General features: G+C 37.2%; 1 protein-coding gene across 6 annotated transcripts in view; it reads right to left on the reverse strand.

Moving 5' to 3' along the window:
- ZMYND11 (zinc finger MYND-type containing 11) overlaps positions 1-25307 on the reverse strand; it is a 73003-nt gene that overhangs the window by 30233 nt on the left and 17463 nt on the right. For 4 of the 6 annotated variants that reach the window (XM_061126615.1, XM_061126618.1, XM_061126616.1 and 1 more), the window contains exons 3-4: positions 8063-8222; positions 727-771 (exon numbers count right to left, since the gene is read on the reverse strand). In XM_061126615.1, coding sequence (XP_060982598.1) covers positions 727-771; positions 8063-8222 — 205 coding nt within the window. The remainder of the gene's footprint in view (positions 1-726; positions 772-8062; positions 8223-25307) is intronic. The other 2 variants (XM_061126619.1, XM_061126620.1) reach the window with 1 other exon arrangement.

Below are 25307 nucleotides of genomic sequence, written 5' to 3' on the forward strand. Positions count from 1 at the left end.
CCTCCTGACACCGCCTGCCTTCACCTAACCCTGCCTTCTCCCATCCACCCATGAAACAAGGATGAAAACGGATCTTTCGTCAATGGGGTGTTTAATTCTAGATCTAGTTTTTCATAAAAATTATAAAAACAAAATTATAATTCAAATGAAGTAGAGAAACATTTGGATAAATGTTTATATAATGGCATCAACTAACTTTGTTTCTGATATAAAAGAGAGCATGAGCTGGGAATGAATGTGTTGTTTACTCTTTCAATCAGTGCAATAGCTATTTAAATACACAGAACATGCAAAGTCAAGGTCAAAAGTATCTACACTCTGAATCCAGGAAACGTTTTTCTGAGGTATAAATGATATGTTTATTATAGGGAAGAGTTGTATATGGTTTGTCTTTCAGTAAACAGATTTATATAGTGCTTTTGACTAATATTCAATAGTGTATGCCAAAAAACTAAGCTTGCATTTTCACTGAATTTCATCAGAAGTCAGCAACTATTCAACATTCAGCCTTATCAACATAATATGTGAAATGCTACTTCAATACAAGAAAGTTTAAAAAAAAAGCAAACCTATGAGCACAAAATCCAAAACTAGAAGCAATGTAAAGAGTATGGTTTAAATGAACAATTCTAGCAAGAATTAACTAAGCTGGCCTAAAGAAAGAGAAATTCAATTTTTTAAAAAAGCAGAATTAAAGTAAAATAATATAGTGCAAAATCGGTTCACCTTGGCTGGGGTTGCTGTCCTGAAGAAAGGCTGCATGCTGTAGGCCTTTCAAAATAAAAACAAAATAATCTTGGTCTCTCTCCTATAGCTTTGCTCAATATCAGGCAATATACAGAGCTAAAGGGGTTTGGTACATGGTCAAACTGTTTATTAGTTGCTATACATAGTATCTGGCAGATGATATCAACTAGTAATCTATCATTGTGGTAATCATTAATGAAACGACAGTAGCATACAAACTCAAGAATCATTACTAGTTTAAGAGTAAACTTTTTTCACTAACACAAACACTACAAAATGAACACAAAGAAAATCTATAGGAATTCATGTTCCATGAAACCTATGAAGATGACAGAAAAACATTTTACTAACAAATTCAGTGTCATTTAAATCTGTGCATGATCACAAATGTGTGTCTTATTGATCCCAAACTGATTCACACTGGGTTTTTTTTTAAATTGGGGGTTGCTGTTATTGTTGTTCAGTTGCTAAGTTGTGTCCGACTCTTTGCAATCCCATGAACTGCAGCACACCAGGCTTCCCCTGTCCTTCACCATCTCCCTGACATCCTACAGCCAGTGAAGGTTTACATGCTCAACGAGAACTAGCAGTGGGACAACCAAGGCCCCAGGCGTGTCATCCAGCTATGTGGAGTGGCTGAAGGGCATGTCCCAGGTACTCAGGGACTGACAAAACATGGTCCACTGGAGAAGGGAATGGCAGACTACTTCAGTATTCTTGCCTTCAGAACCCCATGAACAGTATGAAAAAGCCAAAAAAAAAAACCCTGCCGAGTGATGAATATAAATGTGGTCAACTTGGTACTTCACCACAGTGTGAAGTTTATACAGGTGGTCTTCAGAACTGAGTAGAAAACATTCTACCATCAAGAGGCAGCCTGCTGATCTATGGCTCTGTCACCACTTAAGGCATTTGGTTAAGACTCCAGAGCTAGACTAGCACAAACCTCAGCTTATGGGGCTTTTGCAAGGATCAAACAAGTTACTATGCTTAGTAACTGTTAGCTGGTGTTAAGATGATCTATTTGCTATAATGCACAAAATGGGAATTGATAAGTCACTAAATGGTGTGACACTTGCAATTACCCACGTGTGAATTTCTTCTTCAGGACCCTAAGTGCACTAGGACTGCTAACTCTCCCAGCGTTTCTGTAAGCAAGATGGGACAAGAAGCACTGTTACCGGACTGAGAGTTAATGCTGCAGCAAGGAGCCTCAGCGAGAGGACTGTGCCTGGAAACAGCCTCCCTCACCGTGTGCAAGAGACTTAGCTTTCACACCAGTCCCCTGTTTCTACACAGTGCGCAGATAAAACCTCACATCATCAAGTATGTGTTTTCGTGTGGTATTTTACACAGAAACAATCTAAAATTAATTCTATGCAAATTCTAGGTTTAGTTTAATTCTGATAATAAATTCAGTTCATCACTGAGAGGTAAGATTTTTATGGTTAAAGATTTCCAGTAATTTTAAATGTTATTTTTTAATTAGAATATTAAAACACTGCTTAGTGAAATAAAATTTAAAAAGAGGAAAACAAAAGAACTCTCACATACACACACACACAAGCTGAAAAGAGTATAACAGGACAATATGACCCAAAATATTCTACTGAGTAAAATGGAAATTCATCACCAAAGCAAGAACGTCTAAGTACATAACAGTTTTTTTTGCACATAGAACCACAGTATAACTGACTTTTAATTAATAATCACCAATACATCACTTATTACTTAATATTTAGTAAATAAAAAATTCTATCTGATGCAGGTAATGGACCTTTGGGAGAAATATATAGTTCTGCACATAATTAGAACAAATATAATAAAATATAATTCACATTCAAAAAACCAACAGAATCCAAGGGACAAAAAAGTTTAAAAACATGACTGATTAATTTATAAGTATAATAAGAAAACACAAAGATGTAAACTTTTTTAAAAAAATTCTTACTTCATTATGCTGTATTTATGAAGTGGGCTGTTTGCAGGCCTCTCTTAATGTTTTTTCGGGAACAAAGCAGGGGAACACATCTTGCCATAGCTGTTTAATCATGTAATTTCTGAAGAATAAGATATAAGTCCAATCCTACCTCTTACACAAAAGATGTGAGCTTTCAGCCAAGTTTCAAGAGGTATATAAACCTCAGTGTCTTTTAGACTGGTCCTTTTGAATCAGGAAAAAGAGATGAAGACAGGGAAAAAAGTACCTATCTTGTCCCTCTGTAAATTAAAACTAAATCCATTTATCCCCAATATGTTAATCTTTTCAAGAAACCACAAAATTTGTGTTTTCATTAATGATGCTTCTTAAAAGGTACCAACCTTAACTCAAGACCTACGTAAAAACTAGCAAGAGGTACTGCTTGTCAGAGAACAAACTAGGTTACGTGAAAACTGCTGAAGTTGAGCAGGCCTGACCAGCCGAGATGGGAGCTCATGTCTGCAGCTGCTCTCCAGTCATCGGCAGCACAGCTGGTGGAGGCACACTAACTGAAAACCTAAGCTGTGGTTCCTAAGCCGGTATTTCGTTTTTGGACTGGCATGACCCACACAAGTAGAAAGGAGACCCTGAGTCCAGATCTGGCAGGCAAGTAAAGAGACAAGTAGTCTTGTAGCAAATGTCACCTTTTCACACTTATATGCCATCCTCTATAATGGTGACCAAAATATTTAATTCAGATTAAAAAGTGTCTGTCAAATAATACATAGTCATAGCTTTGTGCCAGGGACCATGAATCAAGTTGGGAGTCACCAAATAAATAATATCAACAGCCTCAGTATCAAAACACATATTTGATATGTTTTATCTGCACAGGATCCGTAACTCAAGGTCACCTGCCCTGCTACACTTATACAGGCACACCTCAGAGATGCTATGGGTTCAGTTTCAGATCACTGCAATAAAGAGACTATTGCAAGAAAGTCACATGAATTTTTTTGGTTTCTCATTGCATATAAAAGTTGTGTTTCCACTGGACTGTAATCTATTAAGGTGCAATAACAGTATGTCTAAAAAAGGTACAGACATTAAATTATATTAAAATTATAAAAACAGTTTACTGCTAAAAATGCTAACCGTCACTGGACAACACAGAGTTGCCACAAACCTTCAATTTGTGGGAAAAAAAAGCACAAGCCAAAGTACAATAAAATGAGGTATGTCTGCGTTAAATTAAATACTTTTATAAGACTTTCCTATCTTTAGTGAATTAAGAAATTAAGTTGCATTTACTACAAGGGAGCTACTAAATACCAAACTCATCTTAGCTGAGCAATGGTAAAATTTTCTGCCCAAGAAATATATTTCTCAAGTTGTTAAAATAGAGGACATGAAATATCATGATGGAATACGGACTGAATGTAGCCATCCATGTACATTAGTTTAGAGCAAGCAGATGATGAGGCAATCTAGGCAAATGTAGTTTTTCCTTAAAAAAAAAAAAAATGAAACAAGCCTTGAAATGAAACAAACACAAGTTTCAGTATGTACCCAGATCTACTGGCCTTTTACCAGTATAATTTCAAAAGCTTTAAAAATGATCTCTAAAAGAGCTATTCAGATCATCTGAGTGAATAGTAATGACAGATATCTGAAAATTAAAGATGACCACAGAAAACTTACAAGAGTGTTGCCCAGGCTCGGCAAGCCTGTCATTTTAAGAACTGGCTAGTACATATACATACTATGTACTATGTATGTACTATGTACTATGGCTAGTACATACTTCCACTGTTTACTGACTAATATTTAAACTAACCATTTAAAATTGAGAGAGGCTTCGTTTTTAATAATTACACTTTTCATTCTATCTCAAATAGACATTTTAAAATATCACCATGAAGATGCTTATGTACTACTGAATTTCATCAGTTTCTCCAAACGAATTCTCACTTCAAAAGAGATACAAAATGGTGGTTAAGATCAGCATCTCAAAGTGTCTAGAAATCAATTCATTCCTAGCAGAATACTCAGTACAATGGAGGTTACCGTCTTTGACTTACACAGGCTTCCTCTTAAATAAATTATATATAATTGTATCCTGAAATAGTCTTTTTAGAGTTAGGCTTTTATTACATGATAGCTGGATTTAATAAAACAATAGTATTTAAGATATGCATATTTTTCAACTGTATCAAGTTTTTTAAAATAAACATTGGAAAAAAGGTAGCAAGGCGGAATAGAAACATGACACAGTGGACTCTGTTCAGTGATGGTTTTGTGGCCTAAGAAACAACACTTTTGCCTACCTTCTCTCTCAACAGAGCCATGGACATGAGGACAAGGAGTCCAGCCTCTTTGCTAATACACAGTATCCCAAGGGATACAACTTGTAGGACTTATCAAGGGGAACCAACTTGTCTACCTCTGAGCTATAGCTGCTATTTTTAGAGGCTATAGAATGAAGAGAAGAGGAGCTTCACTACATTTCTCAAATGACAGAACTCCCTGAGTAAAGAGTCTTTGTAACTCTGAATAAAGGTTTAAAAATGAATAGTAGAGAAATCCTATCCCTTTCCTTACATATATAATCTACTTGACTTTTATAGGCCATATATATCTACTTGATTTTTTTCTTCTCTTAATAATTAGTAGAAAGTCAGTGAGAAAAATAATAATGCACACCCTCCAATCTAAAACCTCAAGCTTTCAGAGGTATCATCTCATATAAAAAGTGGAGAAACTATAAAGAAGAGCCCCAGACTCAAATGCCAGCATGCAGGGCTGTCAAAGACCACAGAAAACCTCTGTGCGGATTAGAAAATTGACCTTCCCTAAGACTGATTTTGTTAGAACAAGACACGTCACTGCCATGTGCTAGAGAACTGCTAAATAAACATGCAAGCAAGTATATCTGAGAAGGTGGCAATTCCTAAGCTGTGCAATTCACACCAGCCCCCGTACACAGCAGCCTGCATGCACAGGCCACACAGTCCCTACTCACACACAGAACTGGCCACTGCAAGATGCCTGCGCTGTGCCAAGGGTGACACAGGTCAGTTGTGTGTCCTCCAGAGTATTCTCAGGGCATGAAAACTGCAACACACAAACAGCCCTGGGTAGCAAGTGGTCCACCAGCCACAACCATGAGATACACGTATAATCAGCCTCATCATTTTATAACTACATCTTAAATACAGATCCAGCATCCTAAAGGAAAATGTCATTACAAAACTTGTGTTTGCAATCACAGGTTAAAAGTAAAAAAAAATAATGATGAGAATCTTTGCTTGCTGTTTAGTAAGAAATTTGTGTGCTTTTGCTACACAAAAGGCATTTCTTGTTTTAAACATATTTATTCACTGGTCAAAAACTTTGAGTGCATAGTTAAATGCTTTCTATAGATAATCTCATTTAATCCTCAAAATAACCAAATGAAAGCAATATTAATGTGCCCATATTACAGCTGAAGAATGAGTATCAGAGGTTAGAAACTCTCTCACACAACTAGAAACAATATCTGAGATGGGACAGAAACCTTACCTCTTTTTATTTCACTATTTCATAAACTAGGTACAATGTTTATACTCAGTTGTACTTAAATCATACATGTATACTTGGTATAAAAATGCTTGTGAATAAGAACCAACCAGAATTAATAAAATCTGTATACGTTGTTTGACTTACATGTGAGATTTCATCTAGAAAAAAGAAAAGGAAGATGCTATAAAAACATATGCAGTGGGGACATGTATACATAAAACTAGAATACAGAACCTAATGTGGTTGAACATATATAACTCATTAACTGCTTGCTGAATTAAACTGAACAAAAAACTTCAACTTGAAGAAGGAAAAAAGCATATGGAAAAGCACAAATCTAAACAGGAGAAATCAATCACTTTTATGAAAAACTTGCGCATATGATCCACAAACCAAAATCTTACGGATTAAGCTGCTTTTACTACTGGCCAGTTGCTACAGACATCTCAGAAATTATCCATATAGCCTTCTGTAGTAAATCTTTATGTTTCTAAGTGGTTGTGGATTAAAAATTTTATATTATCTGGATCATTTTGAGTATATGATAAGCTATCAATTATCAGTGGCCCTCCTTTAAATGTCTGCTATAGATAGATTTATACCACTTGACATTATTATTATTATTATTATTATTATTATTATTATAGCTTGGCACCCAGAGTTTCTTTATTGGCAAAAACTTTAATTTTCTGTAAAGGGCTTCCCTGGTGATTCACTTGGTAAAGAGACTGCCTGCAATGCAGGAGACCTGGGTTCAATCCCTGGGTCAGGAAGATCCCCTGCAGAAGGAAATGGCAACCCACTCCAGTGTATTTGCCTGGGAAATTCCACCCATGGTCAGAGGAGCCTGGTGGACTACAGTCCATGGGGTTGCAAGACTTGGACACAAGTTAGCAACTAAACCACCAAGGATGGCAACTGAAGAATTATTCTAATATAAACATTTTCACTTAAATTTTCAAGAATATTTCTAGTGCACAAATCAAATGATACCAGTGAAATTAAACATTTTTTATTCCATGTTTTCTATTTGTGAAAAACGTGAATTTTCTTTCCTGAAACTTTAAAAGCACTTATTAAATTGACAAAAACAGTGTTAAAGCTAATAGTCTACCACAGAAAACTGTGCTGTTACTTCACTGCTCTCAGACTTGACAAGTGAGTGTCTGTGTTGGCTCAACTGCCTAGAGTCATGAAGGGAAAGACAATGTTCTGGGGAAATGAACAAATTTTAAGATACCATGTCATTTTTATAATTCTAGATTTTAGAGAATTCATGATAAAGCACTCTCAATATATCTGATTATCAAATCTATTCATTTTAGAACTAAAAAATTAATGATTATCCTATTTTAAACCTTTCTGTTCCAAAAACAGACTTGTCATTAAAGTATAAGAAAAGTTAATAGCAAATAAGGAAGAAAGACAGACATATTACACATGAAACCAATCTTTACATTTAAAAAAGGTACTTCTGTATGTGACCCCGAGTAGAGAAGTATATATTCTTTTCAGTCTGTCTGGACGGCATCAACATTATCCCCACTGAAACTTTTTCTTCTTTTTACTAATATTTACTGAAGAAAACGCTTAAGGAATACCATTAATTGTGTGTACATTCAAAGGGCTTTCCTTTATTTTTCAAATTCAAGGCAACCCAGACAGGAGAAGCAGACTCCCTGCACAGGTGAGTTTTCTCCCAAACAATCAGGAAGGAAAGGACCCATCCTACCAATGCAGGTCCTTACTGTGAAGTATTAACAAACTTCTGAAAACAAATCTCTATGGGCTATACATAAGTAACGTTCCAGATTTATAAAATAAAAAACTTACAATTTCGTCGCCTGGTAACCAATATCCTTCCTGTTCGATACCAGCTTTGGAGCCTTTGCAGCCCACTGTCAGCGTCTCCACAATGAGACCATCTTTCACAGCCAAGCTCAACTGACGAGTGGTCTCCTTTGGATGCATACCGTGGACTCGAGACATGTACCTGAATACAGAGGAAAACAAATTTAAAATCTCTTAGTACTGAAAAATGAAAATGAATAAAAGTAAGAAAATATTTTTCTTTATTGTGACATACTTATGAGAGCCCTACAGAGAGAAAAGAAAGAAGTCAGTCAGTCCTGAATACTGAACTCTTTCAATTATCATAATATTTTAAACCTTAAATCTATTTTGCATATTTAGAGGAACATTTGTTCAAAATACTCCCAAACCAGCATAAATAAATCTTTTAACAGATTTTATAGTCAAACATCCCATTTAGTTCTAGCCTCTGTGGCAACTGCTGCTAACCTCCACTCTGCAGATTCTCAATCTAGAATTTTATCATCTTCAGGATACTGGAATATAAAATACTTTTACTAAAAACTTAGGAAATGACACAAAAGAAAATACAGAAAGTACACAGCTGATTGTCAACATATAAAGAAAACAAGAATGCATGCTATGATCAATAAACCAAAAATGTCATCTTCAATTAAATATATTTTGAACTGCATCACTAAAGCATACAAGCTCTCCCTGATTTATAGTTACATGGCATATTTATTAAAAAATTTTGTTCCGAACACACCCTGCACCACAGAGAATGCTGTTTACCGATTCTCTTGCACTCAGCAATTGTACTAAACTCAGGTTAACATTATGGCATATTTGCTTCATATCATTTCATTTTTCAAGGAAATAAAACGTTACAGCCACAACTGAATTTGTGCCATTTTCCATTCCTCTCCAATCCCCAATACTCCATACTCCAATACTCCAATCCCCAATATCCCTGGTAAACTAGTATATCTAGACACAAAAAGATACTGTGAGACAAATCATGCTGGCCTCAGTCTCTCCAGAAAAACATCCTGTGCTGCAAGACAGGGCTGAGTGCCCCAGGGTATACAGGAATTAGAGTACAACAGACGGATTCTGCATCTAGTTACTCTGTCATTTAAGTATCTGTCAGAGCAGTCAAAACAAGAAAAAAAGGCAAGAATTCAGGACTTCCCTGACGGTCCAGGGTTGCTCAGTGCAACCACACACACACACACAAAAACAAACCAAAAAAACCCACAAACCAAGATCTCATCACTGAAAAACCTTCAAAACTCAGGAGATGAATTTCATTTCAAGCAAGGAGTAAATCATGGCAGAGGGAATGCAGAGCCTCTGTGTCTACAGCTTGTGGAAGAGAACTGGTTTTTGTTTAGACATCAGATAACTTTAAAGAGTTATTTTCTATTTTCTCTGCCAATGCAGTTAACTGAGAGATAAAAAGGAAGTGACATGGGAGCAGCAGCCCCACTGCCGTAACAAACAAGGGCAGGAGGAGACAAGGTGAAATGGTCCACAGACTGAGGTGTTAGCTTTGCCGCCTGACAACTAAGGGTGGCAAATGATGCAGTAGAGGTACAAATATCTTTTGATATATAAAGGTCAACACCAACAGAAATAATCAACCCAATCAGAAACCCGGCAGACGACCTGAATAGACACTTTTCAAAGAAGACATACACACAGTCAACAGGTACATGAAAAGATGCTCAACCTCACTAATCATCAGGGAGATGCAAACCAAAAATCACAATGAAATGTCCCTTCACACGTGTTAGAATGGCCATCAGCAAAAAGACAAGAGATAACAAGTGTTAGTAAAGATGTAGAGAAAAAGGAACATTTGTACAGTGTTAGCGGGAATGTAAACTGGTTTAGCCACTATGGAAAAGAACATGGAGGTTCCTCAAAAAATTTAAAATAGAACTACCATATGATCTACTTCGGGGTATTGATCTGAAGAAAATGAAAACACATCTGTACCTCCATGTTCCCTGAAGCAGTATGTACAACAGCCAAGATATTTACAGTAGACAAGGTATGGAAACAACCTAAGTGCTCATAGACAGATGAATAAAGAAGATGTGAGATACAGATATATATATAATGCAGTATTACACAGCCATAAAAAAACTTGCCTTTTGTGACAACATAGATGGATCCTGAAGGCATTATACTACATGAAATAAGTCAGACAGGGAAAGACGAATACCATATGATCTCACTGATACGTGAAACAAACCAAAAAAACACTCATTAGATACAGAGAACAGACTGGTGATTGCCAGCCACGAGGGGTGGGGAGGGAATGGGCAAGATGCGTGACAATGGTCAAAAGGTACAAACTTTCAGTTATTAGATAATTAACTCAAGGAGATACAGTAGATATCGTGGTGACTATAGTTAATGATATTATACTGCATATTTTGAAAGTTGCTAAGAGAATGGATCTTTGAAAAGAAATCATGGTATAGGTACAGTTTCTCAAAAACATTATATAATTATCTCTGTATAAGAGTTCTAGGGGTATATTCCAGGAACTTTCAAAAGAGGTTACTTCTGAGAACAGGGGTTCACCCAAAAGGGGTGTGAGGAGTACTTTCTTTTTCAACAGTACTCCTTTTTTATTTTGTTCATGTATCTACTGGCTGAAGACTATTTATACAAAAAAAGTAGCCATCATTTACCACCCCTCCAAATGTACGATAGCTCCTTTCTCCTGCATGGGCTTGCCAGTCTTGGGCAGGCGCCTTCCTTTCTTTCCAAACTCATCTTAGCTCGTCTATCCTTTACTTATCCATAATGATTTTAAAGTCAGTTGGCAAAGATTCATGAAAACCATTCTGTAATTTAGATTAGAGGAGAGTAAATACCATTACAATTGTAATATAATTTTTCCTGATTAACTTTGAAAAACTGCTATTTGTAACTTTTTCTACATCCTTAACAAGGTCTTTTTAAAAAATGAAACAAAGATGATTATTTTTAATGATAAAAGGTACCATTCACAAAGAAGATAGACATCATAAACCATTAGGCACCTTAACAACAAAGAAATAAAGATTAAAAAAAAGCAAAAATCAGGAGAAATATAAGGGAAAAGAAAAAAAATATATAATCATAGTGAGACATATTAACATTACTCTGAGAATATTTTATCAAGTGCAGAAAAAATGAGAATAGGAGCATCCTGAATGATGTCATTAATAATTTAAATAGATTTATATATAACTAATTTGTATTAATCATATCCTACACAAATATATTTAAAATTCATACTGTCAAACAGTATGAATAGAAGTGGAATCAAAATGTCAATACATTTTTAGTTAGGCAAAAATTCATAAGTTTTCTAAAATATATCTATTATACATATTATTTTTATATATGTATACAAAAGCTCTTCTACTACACTGATAAAGGGTTAGGAAAGAATATAAAAAAAGAGATGGAGAAATTAGAAAACATAAACTAAATGAAATGCAAGCACTGAATATGAAATAGAAAAAATGAAACAAATTGGATAAGAGTAAAAGATCCTCAAATAGTCCAGCTGTTTTTAAATATGGCTGCTCATAAGACATATCTGTGGAGTTCTGGCAAAAATAAAAGCAATACCTGGGCCTCTGTATTTTTCAAAAAATTCCAAGATAATTCTGATATGCATCTGGATTTTTTAAAAAGTGATTACAGGTTTTTCTATTAAATGGTAGTTTCAGTGATACAGATTTCTGTAATTTTTCTGCTGACAAATCACGATACTATGGTATTAAATAAATAATAGTTACATAATCAGAACAGTAAAAGTTGTTTATCAATTTTCACAATCAATAGACAAAAATAAAAGATAATTATAATTGCAAGCCATAATGGGAACATGATTAGCCTAACAATATAAAGTAATTATGTATAATTGAGGGAGTCAAGCAGACTGATGTGGTAAGTGGAACTGCATATGTGCACGTTTTCATCTGCTCAGCCAGTCTTTGTCTTTTGGTTGGTGCATTTAATCCATTTACATTTAAGGTAATTATTGATATGTATGATTCTATTACCATTTTCTTAACTGTTTTGGGTTTATTTTCTATAGGTAGGGTTTTTCCTTATCTTGTTTTCTGCCTAGAGAAGTTCCTTTAGCATTTGTTGAAAATCTGTTTTGGTGGTGCTGAGTTCTTTTAACTTTTGCTTGTCTGCAAAGTTTTTGAGTTTTCCATCAAATCTGAAGGAGAGTCTTGCTGGGTATTCTTGGTTGTAGGTTTTTCACTTTGATCACTTTAAATATGTCATGCCATTCCCTTCTGGCTTGTAGAGTTTCTGTTGAGAAATCACCTGATAGCCTGATGGGAGTTCTCTTGTATATTATTTGTTGTTTTTCCTTTGTTGCTTTTACTATTTTATCTCTGTCTTTAATTTTTGTCAGTTTGATTGCCATGTGTCTCAGTGTGTTCCTCCTTGGGTTGTTCCTTCTGGGACTCTGTGCTTCCAGGACTTGGTTGATTACTTCCTTTCCCATGTTAGGGAAGTTTTCAGCTATTATCTCTTCAAATATTTCCTCAGGTCCTTTCTGTCTCTTCTCCTTCTGGGACCCCTATAATGTAAATATTCCTGTGTTTAATGTTGTCCCAGAGGTCTCTTAGGCTGTCTTCATCTCTTTTCATTCTTTTTTCTATATTCTATCCTGCAGCAGTGATTTCCACCATTCTGTCCTCAGGTCATTTATCCGTTCTTCTATCTCAGTTATCCTGTTATGGATTCATTCCAGTGTATTATTCATCTGCTTGTTTGTTCTTTAGTTCTTATAGGTCTTTGGTAAATATTTCTTGCATCTTCTCAATCTTCGCCTCCATTCTTTTCCAGAGATCCTAGATCATCTTCACTATCATTATTCTGAATTCTTTTTCTGGAAGGCTGCCTATGTCCCCTTCATTTAGTTGTTTTTCTGGGGTTTTATTTTGTCCCTTCATCCGGGACATAACCGTCTGCTCTTTCATGATGATTAACTTTCTGTAATTTGGTTTTGTTTTAGTTGCTGTGGGATTGTGGTTCTTGCTTCTTCTGTCTGTCCACTGAAGGAGGAGGCTAAGAGGTTTGTGTAAGCTTCCTGATGGGAAAAAATGGGTGATGGGAAAAAAATCCCTGGTGATGGGAAAAAATGGGTCTTGCTCTGGTGGGCTATAAAGAAAGCTGAGTGCTGAAGAATTGATCCTTTTGAACTATGATGTTGGAGAAGACTCTTGAGAGTCCCTTGGACTGCAAGGAGATCCAACCAGTCAATTCTAAAGGAAATCAGCCCTGAATATTCATTGGAAGGACTGATGCTGAAGTTCCAAAACTCTGGCCACCTGATGGGAAGAACTGACTCATTGGAAAAGACCATGATGCTCGGAAAGATTGAAGGAGGGAGGAGAAGGGGACGACAGAGGATGAGATGGTTGGATGGCATCACCAACTCTATGGACATGAGTTTGAGTAAGCTCCAGGAGTTTGTGACTGACAGGAAAGCCTGGTGTGCTGCAGTCCATGGGGTCACAAAGAGTTGGACACAACTGAGTGACTGAACTGAACTGGTAGGCAGGGCCTTGCTCAGTAAAGCTTTAATCCAATTATCTGCTGATGGGTGGTGTTGCACTCCCTCCTGGGTAGTTTTTTGGTCTGAGGCGACCCAGCCCTACAGACTGCATGGTCAGGTTAGGAGTGTTTATGCCAAAGAGGACATTCCCAGACAGCTGTTGCCAGTTCCCCAGTCCTGCAGTCAGCCCCTGCAGACCCACACCTCCACAGGAGACCCTCCAACACTAGCAGTTTTGGTTCAGTTTCCTGTGAATTCACTGCTCATTTCATGAGTTTTCACACTCCTTTTCACTCCTCATGAGTCTTGGTGCACACAGGTCTTTTTTGTGCCCTCCAAGTCTAGAGTCTCCGTTAGCCCCAGTTCTGTGGAAGTCTTGTAATCAAATCCCACTGGGCTTCAAGGTCAGATTCTCTGTGGATTCCCAACCCCTTTGTCAGGTCCCCAGGCTGGGAAGCATTCAGGTTCCAGTATCCTCCTGTCGATGATTGTTCAACAGCTAGTTGTGACTTTGGTGCTCTCGCAGGAGGAGAAGAGTGCACGTCCTTCTACTTCACCACCTTGAACCAGAAGTCTAACTCGGCAGAGTGTAGAACATAACAGATCCTCCAGAGCCCAGGAATGCAGGTCGATCTAATGCAGGAAGCAGCAGGAGGTGATGCAAATGAGGAAGGTCAGGTACTGATACCCTGCACAAGGACTGGGAAAGCATGGGCAACAGAAGACTTTCAATTGTGGAATATTTGATAAGATGGTGTTTTTGAAAAACATCTCTGACACCAGTGATGGAAAGAAGAAACAGACCAGCAAGACCAGGAGGAGGCCAGAAACCCAATTAGGAACCAGCTGCCACAGGCAGGAAATGACACAGGCTAAAAACCAGGCCAGGTAAAGAAAGACATTTTACAGGACCATTCAATCTACTCAGTCTAGGGTACTCCAAACACACTTCTCATCCCCTCTAGCCACAGGATAAAGATCTCAATGCTGGCATTAGAGGTCTTCTTGGTTTGGGCCTTTTGGACTTTTCATTCCCTAAGACTCTACAGTCCCTCTGTTTCAACTCCCCTCTCTGCCTCACCAAGTCCCACTCAACTTGCAAGGCTCTACCAATTCCATATCCTCCTAAGGTCTTCCTGATTCTCTCTCAGTGACCCAGCACTACCTCCTCCCCCTTCAATTAAGGCCTGTCATTGTTGTTCAGTTCCTAAGTCATGTCCAACTCCTTTTCGACCCCATGGACTACAGCAGGCCAGGCTCCCCTGCCCTTAACTATTTCCTGGAGTTTGCTCAGAATTCATGTCCATTGAGTCAATGATGCTATCTAACCATCTCATCCTCTGCCGTCCCCTTCTCCTTTTGCCTTCAATCTCTCCCAGCAAAGGCCTGTCATACTATTAATTAAACATTCCACTCACATGGGGCAGAGCTGCATTCTGTCTAGGATACCTCTTCCATTATTTGGTACTATTCTTTTATTCTTTTTAACTGAAGGCTAATTACTTTATAATATTGAGGTGGTTTTGCCATACATTGACATGAATCACCTACAAGCATACATGTGTACCCCCCGTCCCAAAGCCCCCCCACTTCCCTCCCCATATTCTTTTACTCTTTAATGGTACTTTTCTGTGCCTTGTCTGTATGATTCCATCATAGAACTGCAGAGAAACATGAAACATATGAAAGCAAGTGGACAACAATCCCAACCAAGGTGAGTGCCCCAGGAATGTGGCATGCTGGACAAAACTCACTGTGGGACTGTGGTTATGGCTCTTCAGAACCAGTAACTCTTCTGTAAGGCTGTTATATAAAATAAAATAACAATGGTAACAGTGGTAAACTGTACCTATCAACCTGCTACCATAGGATGGTATGTAAGAAAGAGTAAATCAACCCAGATTGAAATGAGAATGTAGTTATAAGAACGAAGAATTCTTGGGAGTACACATACAATATAACATTAACTGTTAAGTTTTTTTAAAACTAACTTTATTTTAACTTCGGCAATGGCCACTTTCCTATCCTACAATAAATCTACTGAGGGAATAGAAATTGACAGGGATAAGATAAATAGTTCCTAGAAATCATGGGTTTCATAAAACTGAACTATAGTAAATAAATAAATAAATAATGGGTACCTAGTTGCAACTTCAAAGGCAACCTACACATGAAGAAGTCTTACAGTTTGGATTTATGTCTGTCTGTAGTGACAAGAAGAACTCCAAGAGAACTCAAATTTCAATGCCAAATATGTCACAAGAGGTCAGAGGTCACATTTTCTAATTGGGGTTTGAGCCTAAAGTAAGCAATACATGTAATTAATTGATGCCCTAATCTGAAACATTAACTTGAATGGGACTAAGTCCACCAATCCAATATCAGTTTGATAAGCATGCTAGTCACAAATGTGGTCACCTCTAGAAACACAAAATCAAAGTTGCTCAAGACAGAAAGGAAACAAGATTTCAACTGCTTTTTCCAAGACAACAAAAAATGATTTGATCTCTCCCAATGACACCAATAATGTTAGCCAATAATACAGGCAGAGACTATAATAAAACCCATACTTCTTTCAAAAATATGTCTTTGTCTTGTAACTATTACTTAGAATACTTATGAAAGTCTAACACTGTATTATAATTATCCAAATTAGATATGAATAATTTGGATTAAAGAGGAAAAAATGACATGTTAACTTATATTTTTATTGGATATTAAAATATAGGAGACATTTTAAAAAATAACAAGGCAATGAATTATGAATCATATTGGGAATCTTAGGGATTCAAAGCTTAAATTTCATTTCTGTTACTGGTTTTGATGTCATATGTTCTTTATCTCTTTGCTCATTGATTTAAAAACTGTAAAACAAGGGCTAAAAACATCATGATGTAGCACAAACATAAAAATATTTTATAAACAATTGTTTTATATAAGTGCTGTAATCAAATATTTCACAGCTTTAATTTCACGACACCTAGCCAAATTTCATAAAACGGACAAATTCATATGTACTACTTATAATTTAGCATTATAGCTACTCTTGCCTATGCTTATGTTCATCTAAACTGACTCATGTAATTCTTTTTTAAGATAAAACGACTCATTTGTTTTCATCTTATGATTAAACATCACAAAACATCCTTCAGCTCCTAAAAACGTCAAGTATTTTTATGGAGAAGCCAAAATCTATTTGTGCTTATTTACTTTTCAAGTAAGAACATGTATGGAAGTTTATACCATTATTAAATCATATTTATAAACATGAGCTTTTAAATCAGAGGCACAGGTTAACCATTAATTTTAAACAATCAAACTTTACCCTATACATGTATTTTGATTTCAGATTTGACTCATTCTGTAAAAATACTTTCCATCCCCAGGACTCCCTGGTGGTTCAGTGGTAAAGAATCTACATGCCAATGCAAGAGACAGGGGTTCAATTCCTCATCCAGGAAGACCCCACATGCCATCGGGCAACTAAGCCTGTGTGCCACAACTGCTGAGCCTGCACTATAGAGCCCAGGAACCACAGGTACTGAAGCCTGTAAGCTCTAGAGTCCATGTTTTGCAACAAGAGAAGATACTGCGGTGAGAAGGCCAGGTACCACAAACAGAGAGTAGCCTCTGCTCTCCACAACTACTGAAAAGCCCTTGAAGGAGCGAAGATCCAGTGCAGCCAAAACAAATAATTTTTTTTTAATTAAAACAAACAAACAAACAAAAAAACCCACAAAAACTTCCATCCTCAAATAACAGAAATTTTCAAAGAAGTTTCTCTGATATTTTTTAAATACTTGAAATATTCAATAAAGTGAAAAGTGAAAGTGCAAGTTGCTCAGTTGTGCCTAACTTTTTGCGACCCCATGGACTATACAGTGCATGAATTCTCCAGGCCAGAATACTAGAGTGGATAGCCCTTCCCTTCTCCAGCGGATCTTCCCAGCACAGGGATTGAACCCAGGTCTCCTGTGTTGCAGGTATATTCTTTATCAGCTGAGCCACAAGGGAAGCCCAACAATAGTGGAGTGGGTAGCCTATCCCTTCTCCAGTGAATCTTTCCAACCCAGGAATCGAACCAGGGTCTCCTGTATTGCAGGCAGATTCTTTACCAACTGAGCTATCAGGGAAGCCCATAAATCTCAAGAGTGGCTCTGTAATTTATAGCACCTTTTCTACTTTTTTGAACAGAAAACTAGCAATTGGAAAAAAAAAGTAAAAGGTAGAATTAAAAAGACTCAGGACTCTTTCCAAGGGAGGTGAACTGACAACTAACAAAAGGCTACTGCCATAAACCCTGAAGTTAGACATCATCAGATTACACAGAAGAAACATTTGCTACAAAAAAAAAAATCCTACTTTATTATAGAAGTTGTTATTAGTCCCTATTTGTTCAATTAACTTTGAGGATCTGAAACTTCTACTCATAAAATTTTTTTTCAAATTTCAACACAAATGTAATATTTTAATGATACTTTGAAGATGATACTGCTGTAGATTCTGTACGTTCTAGTGTTATATACAAAAATGAAAAATGCTCCTTGAATCTGCCGCTGCTAGAAGGAATTTTTATTGCTTTCAGCTCTGCTTTAGGACTTCAGAAAATACCCAGTGCCTTTAGCAATTATTTTTCTTTTTAGAAAAATGACTTGATGCTGTGAGCTGGGAAGATGGCAGAAGTAACATGGTTTTAATGTCTCCCAACCTCCTCGACAAAGTCACAAGAAGCATTAGCAAAAAACAAGTTGACAACCCAACCCTTGGAAAACATAAACAAGTGACAAGAATTCTCATGAATCCCAAAGTCCAGTAGCTGAGGACAAGCCTCCAAAAGCTGCAACTGCAGTTGGTACTGACACCTGTGCAGGAGGAGGCAGAGGGACATGACACAACACTGAGAACAGGAGGATAAAACAGCTAAAAGGCAGTCACTGGGGAGCAAAGTGGGCCAAATCGAGAACAGCAGTTCACATTGGACAGGGTTTGCACACCTCCATTTGCAGGTAACTGATGGTAATTCATGAGCTCATGGTAAAGTTCTTATGGGGCTGGAGCAGAGAAACCTGTGAACACTCACAACTAATCAGCCAAAGCTCCCTTTTAGTACAGAACTTCACAGTGCAGAGAAACGGCTAGCAATAAAAGTATCAAACCCTACTGAAGTCTGGTCATAAAGACCTCCAATGTAAGGACAATGGGCACAAAAGAAATTGTGGTTCTGGCAAAAGGCACAGAAGCAGGAGATCATGGTAAATGTGAGGCATTATTTTCAGCACTTCATAAGAATGACAGAAGATGCTTTAGAGCCATACCTCCAAAAACTGTTTGCAACCACCTTCCCTTGACACAAGTTCAGGAAAAGTGATTTCACATGACAGGACTATGGCTGAAGGAGCAGAACATCCCAAGTGGAAGCATGCCCAAGACACGTGCCCACAACACAGATGAGACTATAACTACTATTTAAATACATGAAAAGACATTAAGAAAATTATATAAGATACAGGAAAGATATGTCAGAATTAGAAAACTCAGAAATGATGTAAACATGAGAAGTAAATGAAAAAATTCACTTCAGAAGAAGTCCAAACTGGAAGGCACACAAGAGTCAGTATGTAGGAAAAAAGTGACGTAAGTAGAAGTCATAAAGAAAGAAAATATGAAAAAAACCAAAACTATATAGCAGCTTTATTCACAACTGCCCAAACTGAAAATTACAAATATAGAAGACAGGAAAAGAAACCAACAGAGTATAAGAGAAAGCCCCCAAAAACAACAAGTAAACAAGATAATAAAAGTCCATGAATGATATATATATACAATTGACCCTGGGACCTATAAGGGTCAGAGCCCACCACAGCCCAATGCAGTCAAAGATCTGCATCCCTGTTTACAGTCAGCCCTCTATGAATCCACATCTGGATTCAGGCAACCCTGAAGCATGCAGCCCCATGGCACATGGGATAAGTGAACCTATACAGTTCAATCCATGCTGTTCAAGGGTCAGTTGTACAATTTTTAAATTAAAATTTGCAATATTCAAAACACATTTTTAAAGGGACACTGTATACCCAACAAAACAACCCAGAATGACCAATACCAATAGTCAAATTACTAGACTTCAAAGATAAAAATTCTTTATGAATCTACGCAAAAGGACAGTCACAGCAGAAAGAAAATCAAGTTGTCATCCAATTTGCTGACAATGATGCCTTAAGCCATATATAAGAACGTCAAAGAAAGAAGATAAAAGCGAAGGATTTTATATCCAGCCAGATTCACTTTCAAGTAAAAAGGCTGCAGACCAACTGTTAACATGCAAGAACTCAGAACTCTGACCCCAGGAATTCTTGGTTATGAATCTACTAGATGGTGCTGCCACCATGGAAACGGTAACAAACTTCCTCAAAAAATTAAAAACAGAAATTACCATATGATCCAGCAATCCCACTCCTGAGTACTTATCAGAAGAAAATGAAATCACTATTTTAAGACTTCTGTACCCTCGTGTTCTCAGCAGCATTACTTACAACAACCAAGACATGAGAACAACCTAAGGGTCCATCAAGAGACAAATGGATCAATAAAACACAGTATACGTGTAAAATGGAATATTATTCAGTCATAAAAAGAAGGCAATTCCATCATTTTGTAACAACGTGGATCAATGCCAATTGCATCTCAATAAAACTGCAGAGTGGGGAAGTGGAAAACTTTTCTTTAAAGACTCTACTAGAGAATGAACTTCAGATGTCAGTTGTAAGCATGAAACAAACACTTGGAGAAGTAAGACTAAATGCCAGCTCTAAGTACAAAGTATGATATGTAATTGCTACATTCTATGACAGTTTAGAATCAGTACAGTTGTTCAGAAAGGGTAAAACAGCTTGTCTGGTTTCTATGGGATGTGCTGTCAGTTCCAGCATTGGTGATGGTATTCTCAGACAGCCTGGGACAAAGCTGGAAGGAACGACTGAGTTAACTATATGACATCTAAAATGCACCACCCATGGTGTCCTTAAGAATCATGACTCTTATTGTGAAGGAAGGAAGGGAAAGATTTTAGATAGCTCAGTAAAAACCAGTAGCCATAAATTCAAGGGGAAAATATCAGTATGAATTCATTATGTGGTTTTCTTCTTTTACAACTATATGTATTTCCTAACTGGTCCACTAAAAGGCTTAGATAGAGAGACCAACCTGGTAGAAACAAGCACACTGAGGGCCAGAAAATGCTCTTGAGACACAATTTCTAACTGCAAGAAACCAGCGTCCTCTGGAGAAATCAGTGGATCCAGGCTTGGGGCAAGGTGTATCCTAGATGAGCCCGAAAAAATTCTGTCATATCAGAAATCAGAGGGGAACTTCACGAGACAATATGAAGAGGCTCCAACTGGTCAAAGAAGGGAAGTTAAGCATCAGTAGGGATTATAACAGAAACGGACTGAAATACACCAGAAAGAACTACTTGGTCGCCACTGGAGGATGCTATTTTGAAAACCGCTAGTTAAAAGAATCAGTTGTTCTACCTTTTCAATGTGAGCTATACCACATGGTAACCACACCCTACGTGATAGGAAGTTTATTTTCTTATGGAAGTGTTTCAGTTGAAAAAGAAAAGATAAACTATTTGGTAGATTATCACTATTTCGCAATCCTTAATGAATTACTGGATCTAGCCACTGTACGACAGGCTTAGTACTAACCTTGCCAGATGAAATACATTACCACCTATGAAGAAGTCTCACACTGGTAGGATTCACTACTCAGCTCAGTTCAGTCACTCAGTCGTGTCCAACTTTTTGCAACCCCATGGACTGAAGCGTGCCAGGCTTCCCTGTCCATCACCAACTCACTCCAGTCAGTGATGCCATCCAACCATCTCATCCTCTGTCGTCTCCTTCTCCTCCTGCTTTCAATCTTTCCCAGCATCAGAGTCTTTTCCAATGAATCAGTTCTTTGCATCAGGTGGCCAAAGGATTGAAGCTTCAGCTTCAATATCCAGTGAATATTCAGGGCTGATTTCCTGTAGGATTGACTGGTTTGATCTCCTTGCAGTCCAAGGGACTCTCAAGAGTCTTCTCCAACACCACAGTTCAAAAGCATCAATTCTTTGCTGCCCAGCTTTCTTTATAGTCCAACTCTCACATCCATACATGACTACTAGGAAAACCACAGCTTTGACTAGATGGACCATTGTTGGCAAAGTGATGTCTCTGATTTTTAATATGCTGTCTAGGTTGGTCATAGCTTCTCTTCCAAGGAGCAAGTGTCTTTTCATTTCATGGCTGCAGTCACCATCTGCAGTGATTTTGGAGCCCCCAAAATAGTCTGTCACTGTTTCCATTGTTTCCTTATCTATTTGCCATGAAGTGATGGAACTGGATGCCATGATCTTAGTTTTCTGAATGTTGAGTTTTAAGCCAGCTTTTTCACTCTCCTCTTTCACTTGCATCAAGAGGCTCTTTAGTTCCTCTTCACTTTCTGCCATAAGGGTGGTGTCTTCTGCATATCTGAGGTTATTGATATTTCTCCCAGCACTCTTGATCCCAGCCTGTGCATCACCCAGCCCGGCATTTCACATGATGTACTCTGCATATAAGTTAAATAAGCAGGGTGACAATATACAGCCTTGACATACTCCTTTCCCGATTTGGAACTAGTCCATTGTTCCATATCAGGTTCTAACTGTTGCTTCTTGACCTGCATACAGATTTCTCAGGAGGCAGGTCAGGTGGTCTGGTATTCCCATCTCTTGAAGAATTTTCCAGTTTGTTGTGATCCACACAGTCAAATGCTTTAGTGTGGTCAATAAAGCAGAAGTAGATGTTTTTCTGGAACTCTCTTGCTTTTTCGATGATCCAACGGATGCTGGCAATTTGATCTCTGGTTCCTCTGGCTTTTATAAATCCAGCCTCAACATCTGGAATTTCACAGTTCATGTACTGTCTCAGAGAATTTTGAGCATTACTTTGTTAGCATGTGAGATGAGTACAATTGTGCGGTAGTTTGAATATTCTTTGGCATTGCCTTTCTTTGGGACTGGAATGAAAACTGACCTTTTCCAGTCCTGTGGCCACTGCCGAGTTTTCCAAATTTGCTGGCATATTAACTGCCAGCACTTTCACAGCATCATCTTTTAGGATTTGAAATAGCTCAACTGGAATTTCATCACCTCCACTACCTTTGTTGGTAGTGATGCTTCCTAAGGCCCACTTGACTTTGCATTCCAGGATGTCTGGCTCTAGATGAGTGATCACACCATCTTGGTTATATGAGCCATGAAAATCTTTTTTGTATAGTTCTTCTGTGAATTCTTGCCACCTCTTTTCAGTATCTTCTGCTTTTGTTAGGTTCTTACCATTTTTGTCCTTTATTGTGCCCATCTTTGCATGAAATGTTCCCTTGATATGTCTAATTTTCTTGAAGAGATCTCTAGTAGCCTCCATGAGATACACAGGAATGAGCACCAGAATAAGGCACACCACAGGGATGCAATCGCAAAGGCAGACTATAAGAAACCACAGAGTAAATGAACCAAGTCCTTAGATAAATAAACTGCGAAGAAAAAAAAATTTTTTTGAATGAGAGGGACTTCCCTGGCAGCCCCAGTAAGACTCTGGGCTTCCACTGCAGCAGGGGCAGTTTCCATCCTTGGTTGGGGAACTAAGAACCCACACTCCACATGCCACGTGATGTAACCAAAAAATAAATAAAAATTGATATTATTTTAAAAAAGATAAATGAGAAACATAAATTTAAAATGTCTTTAAAAAGACATTTCAAATAAAAACAAGCAGAACTAAAACATTATACAGCGAGAGATAAACTACAGTGTTTAGGATTGCCAGACTTCAAAGTATAAAGAGTCATGACCCCAAAGCCCAAAACTTTTAATGTGTGACTGAAACTGTGCAACTTTTATCTTAGGGAGTAGCTCACCAGTCAAATACAGGATGAAACTTAATGGTTACATATACATTTCTCATAGTAACTCCACTAAAGCCTTCAGCAGCTTAAGATATTTGATAAAGATGGAAAGACACTTCTAAGCTCAGACTTAGTTGTAACTGAGTACCTTGATTTAACATTAAAGTTTGAGAAGTACTTACCTACTTAGAAAACAGAATAAGATTATTAGACTTTAAAGCAAAAGATCTGACCTCCTGTCATGGTCCAATGCCTCTTCCTACCTTACCTTGGCAAGGGTTACAAGCAAGGAAATTAACACTGCTGAGAAGCCACACCACTGGCAATTATCTAGACAGCTCCTTTCTGGTGCTTATAGTCTGGCAGGGAAATAATTACATGTGACTAGTGTTATGAAAGTACTAGATGCTATGAATGCATCCCGTACTAAAAAGAGACACAGCATACTCTCAGACAAGGCCAAAGGAATACCAGAAACCTCTCAAACACACATCCTCTGATTTTCCATTTTTTTTCATCTTTAGATAAGACTGATACAACAATGACTAACTGACAGATAAATGAATTTATTCTTATCTATCTTAAGATCTATGGACGAACCTTTGGACATGAAGAAAAATAAACCTTGGCACCCTTAAGGCTGTACTGATAAGGAAAGGAGAAGAGAGAATGTTTATGGACAGTCCATTGTGCACACCGAGAAGAGGTATGCAATGCTGTCAATGGCCTCTATGAGTCTCACCATTTAACATGCATACATAAGTACACACAACCTGGTCATCCAAAGACTACTCTGACACACGTATCAGCAACCTTGTCAGACAAACTCTGAACACCTCACCTGGAGATTCCCACAGGTTCCTAGAGAATGTCCCTAGAGCTTTAGAGAAAATGCCATGGATTAATAAGAAGTAACAGCCTGTAAGTTGAAATAGTTCAGTCAAGATTAAATTAATTAAAAAAATTAAATCCAAAGAACAGTATCTTATTTCCACCATTCATCTGTAAATTTTGATATAAACAAACTGTTGTTTTTTTATAAATCCCAACCATAGGAAAATACTTTTATATTTCTGTACTTAGAGGTTTTTAAAAAATATTTTATTCCAATATCACCAATATTAAAGGTAACTTAATTATTATATATTATTATTTTATCCTTATTTTCCACACAGCTGTTACCTATTTCTTCCCCTTCGAGTCACCTATAGGAGCGAGTTGTACATAAGCAACTTTAAAATATCCAAAGAACAGGATACAGAGTTAAAGCAACATACAACACCATCTTTCTTTCTCCTGGCCTTTCCCTCTTAAGTAACCTTTATAAACCTCTTCACTAGAATATGACTAAGTGACAAAAATATAAACATATAGTACTTACCTTTGTTGTTTATTAACAAGGACAAAAATAACCACTTATTTAAATGAGCTTTTGTAAATCATCTGTTTTCCATTTTTATAGTTAGCATTTAAAGGATGTGTCAGAGACTAAGTATAAAGAAATTCTATCTAAATTATTCTAAAAAATTCAAACATTTTAAAAAGATTTAGTTGTATTCCTTTAAAAATACAAAGTAAAACAAAATCAATTTCTATTTGAAGATTCCCTTATAGTAAGTACATAACATGTAAACAGAGCATTCATACAGGAGTCAGATTTTTTGCTATTCTGAATGTTGGACTATCAAGATAAATAGCAATGGAAAATAAAATAAAGAAGAACTTCCTTCTTTCAGCTGAAGA

Source organism: Dama dama, chromosome 23 (genome assembly GCF_033118175.1).
Source record: "Dama dama isolate Ldn47 chromosome 23, ASM3311817v1, whole genome shotgun sequence".
NCBI lineage: Eukaryota > Metazoa > Chordata > Mammalia > Artiodactyla > Cervidae > Dama > Dama dama.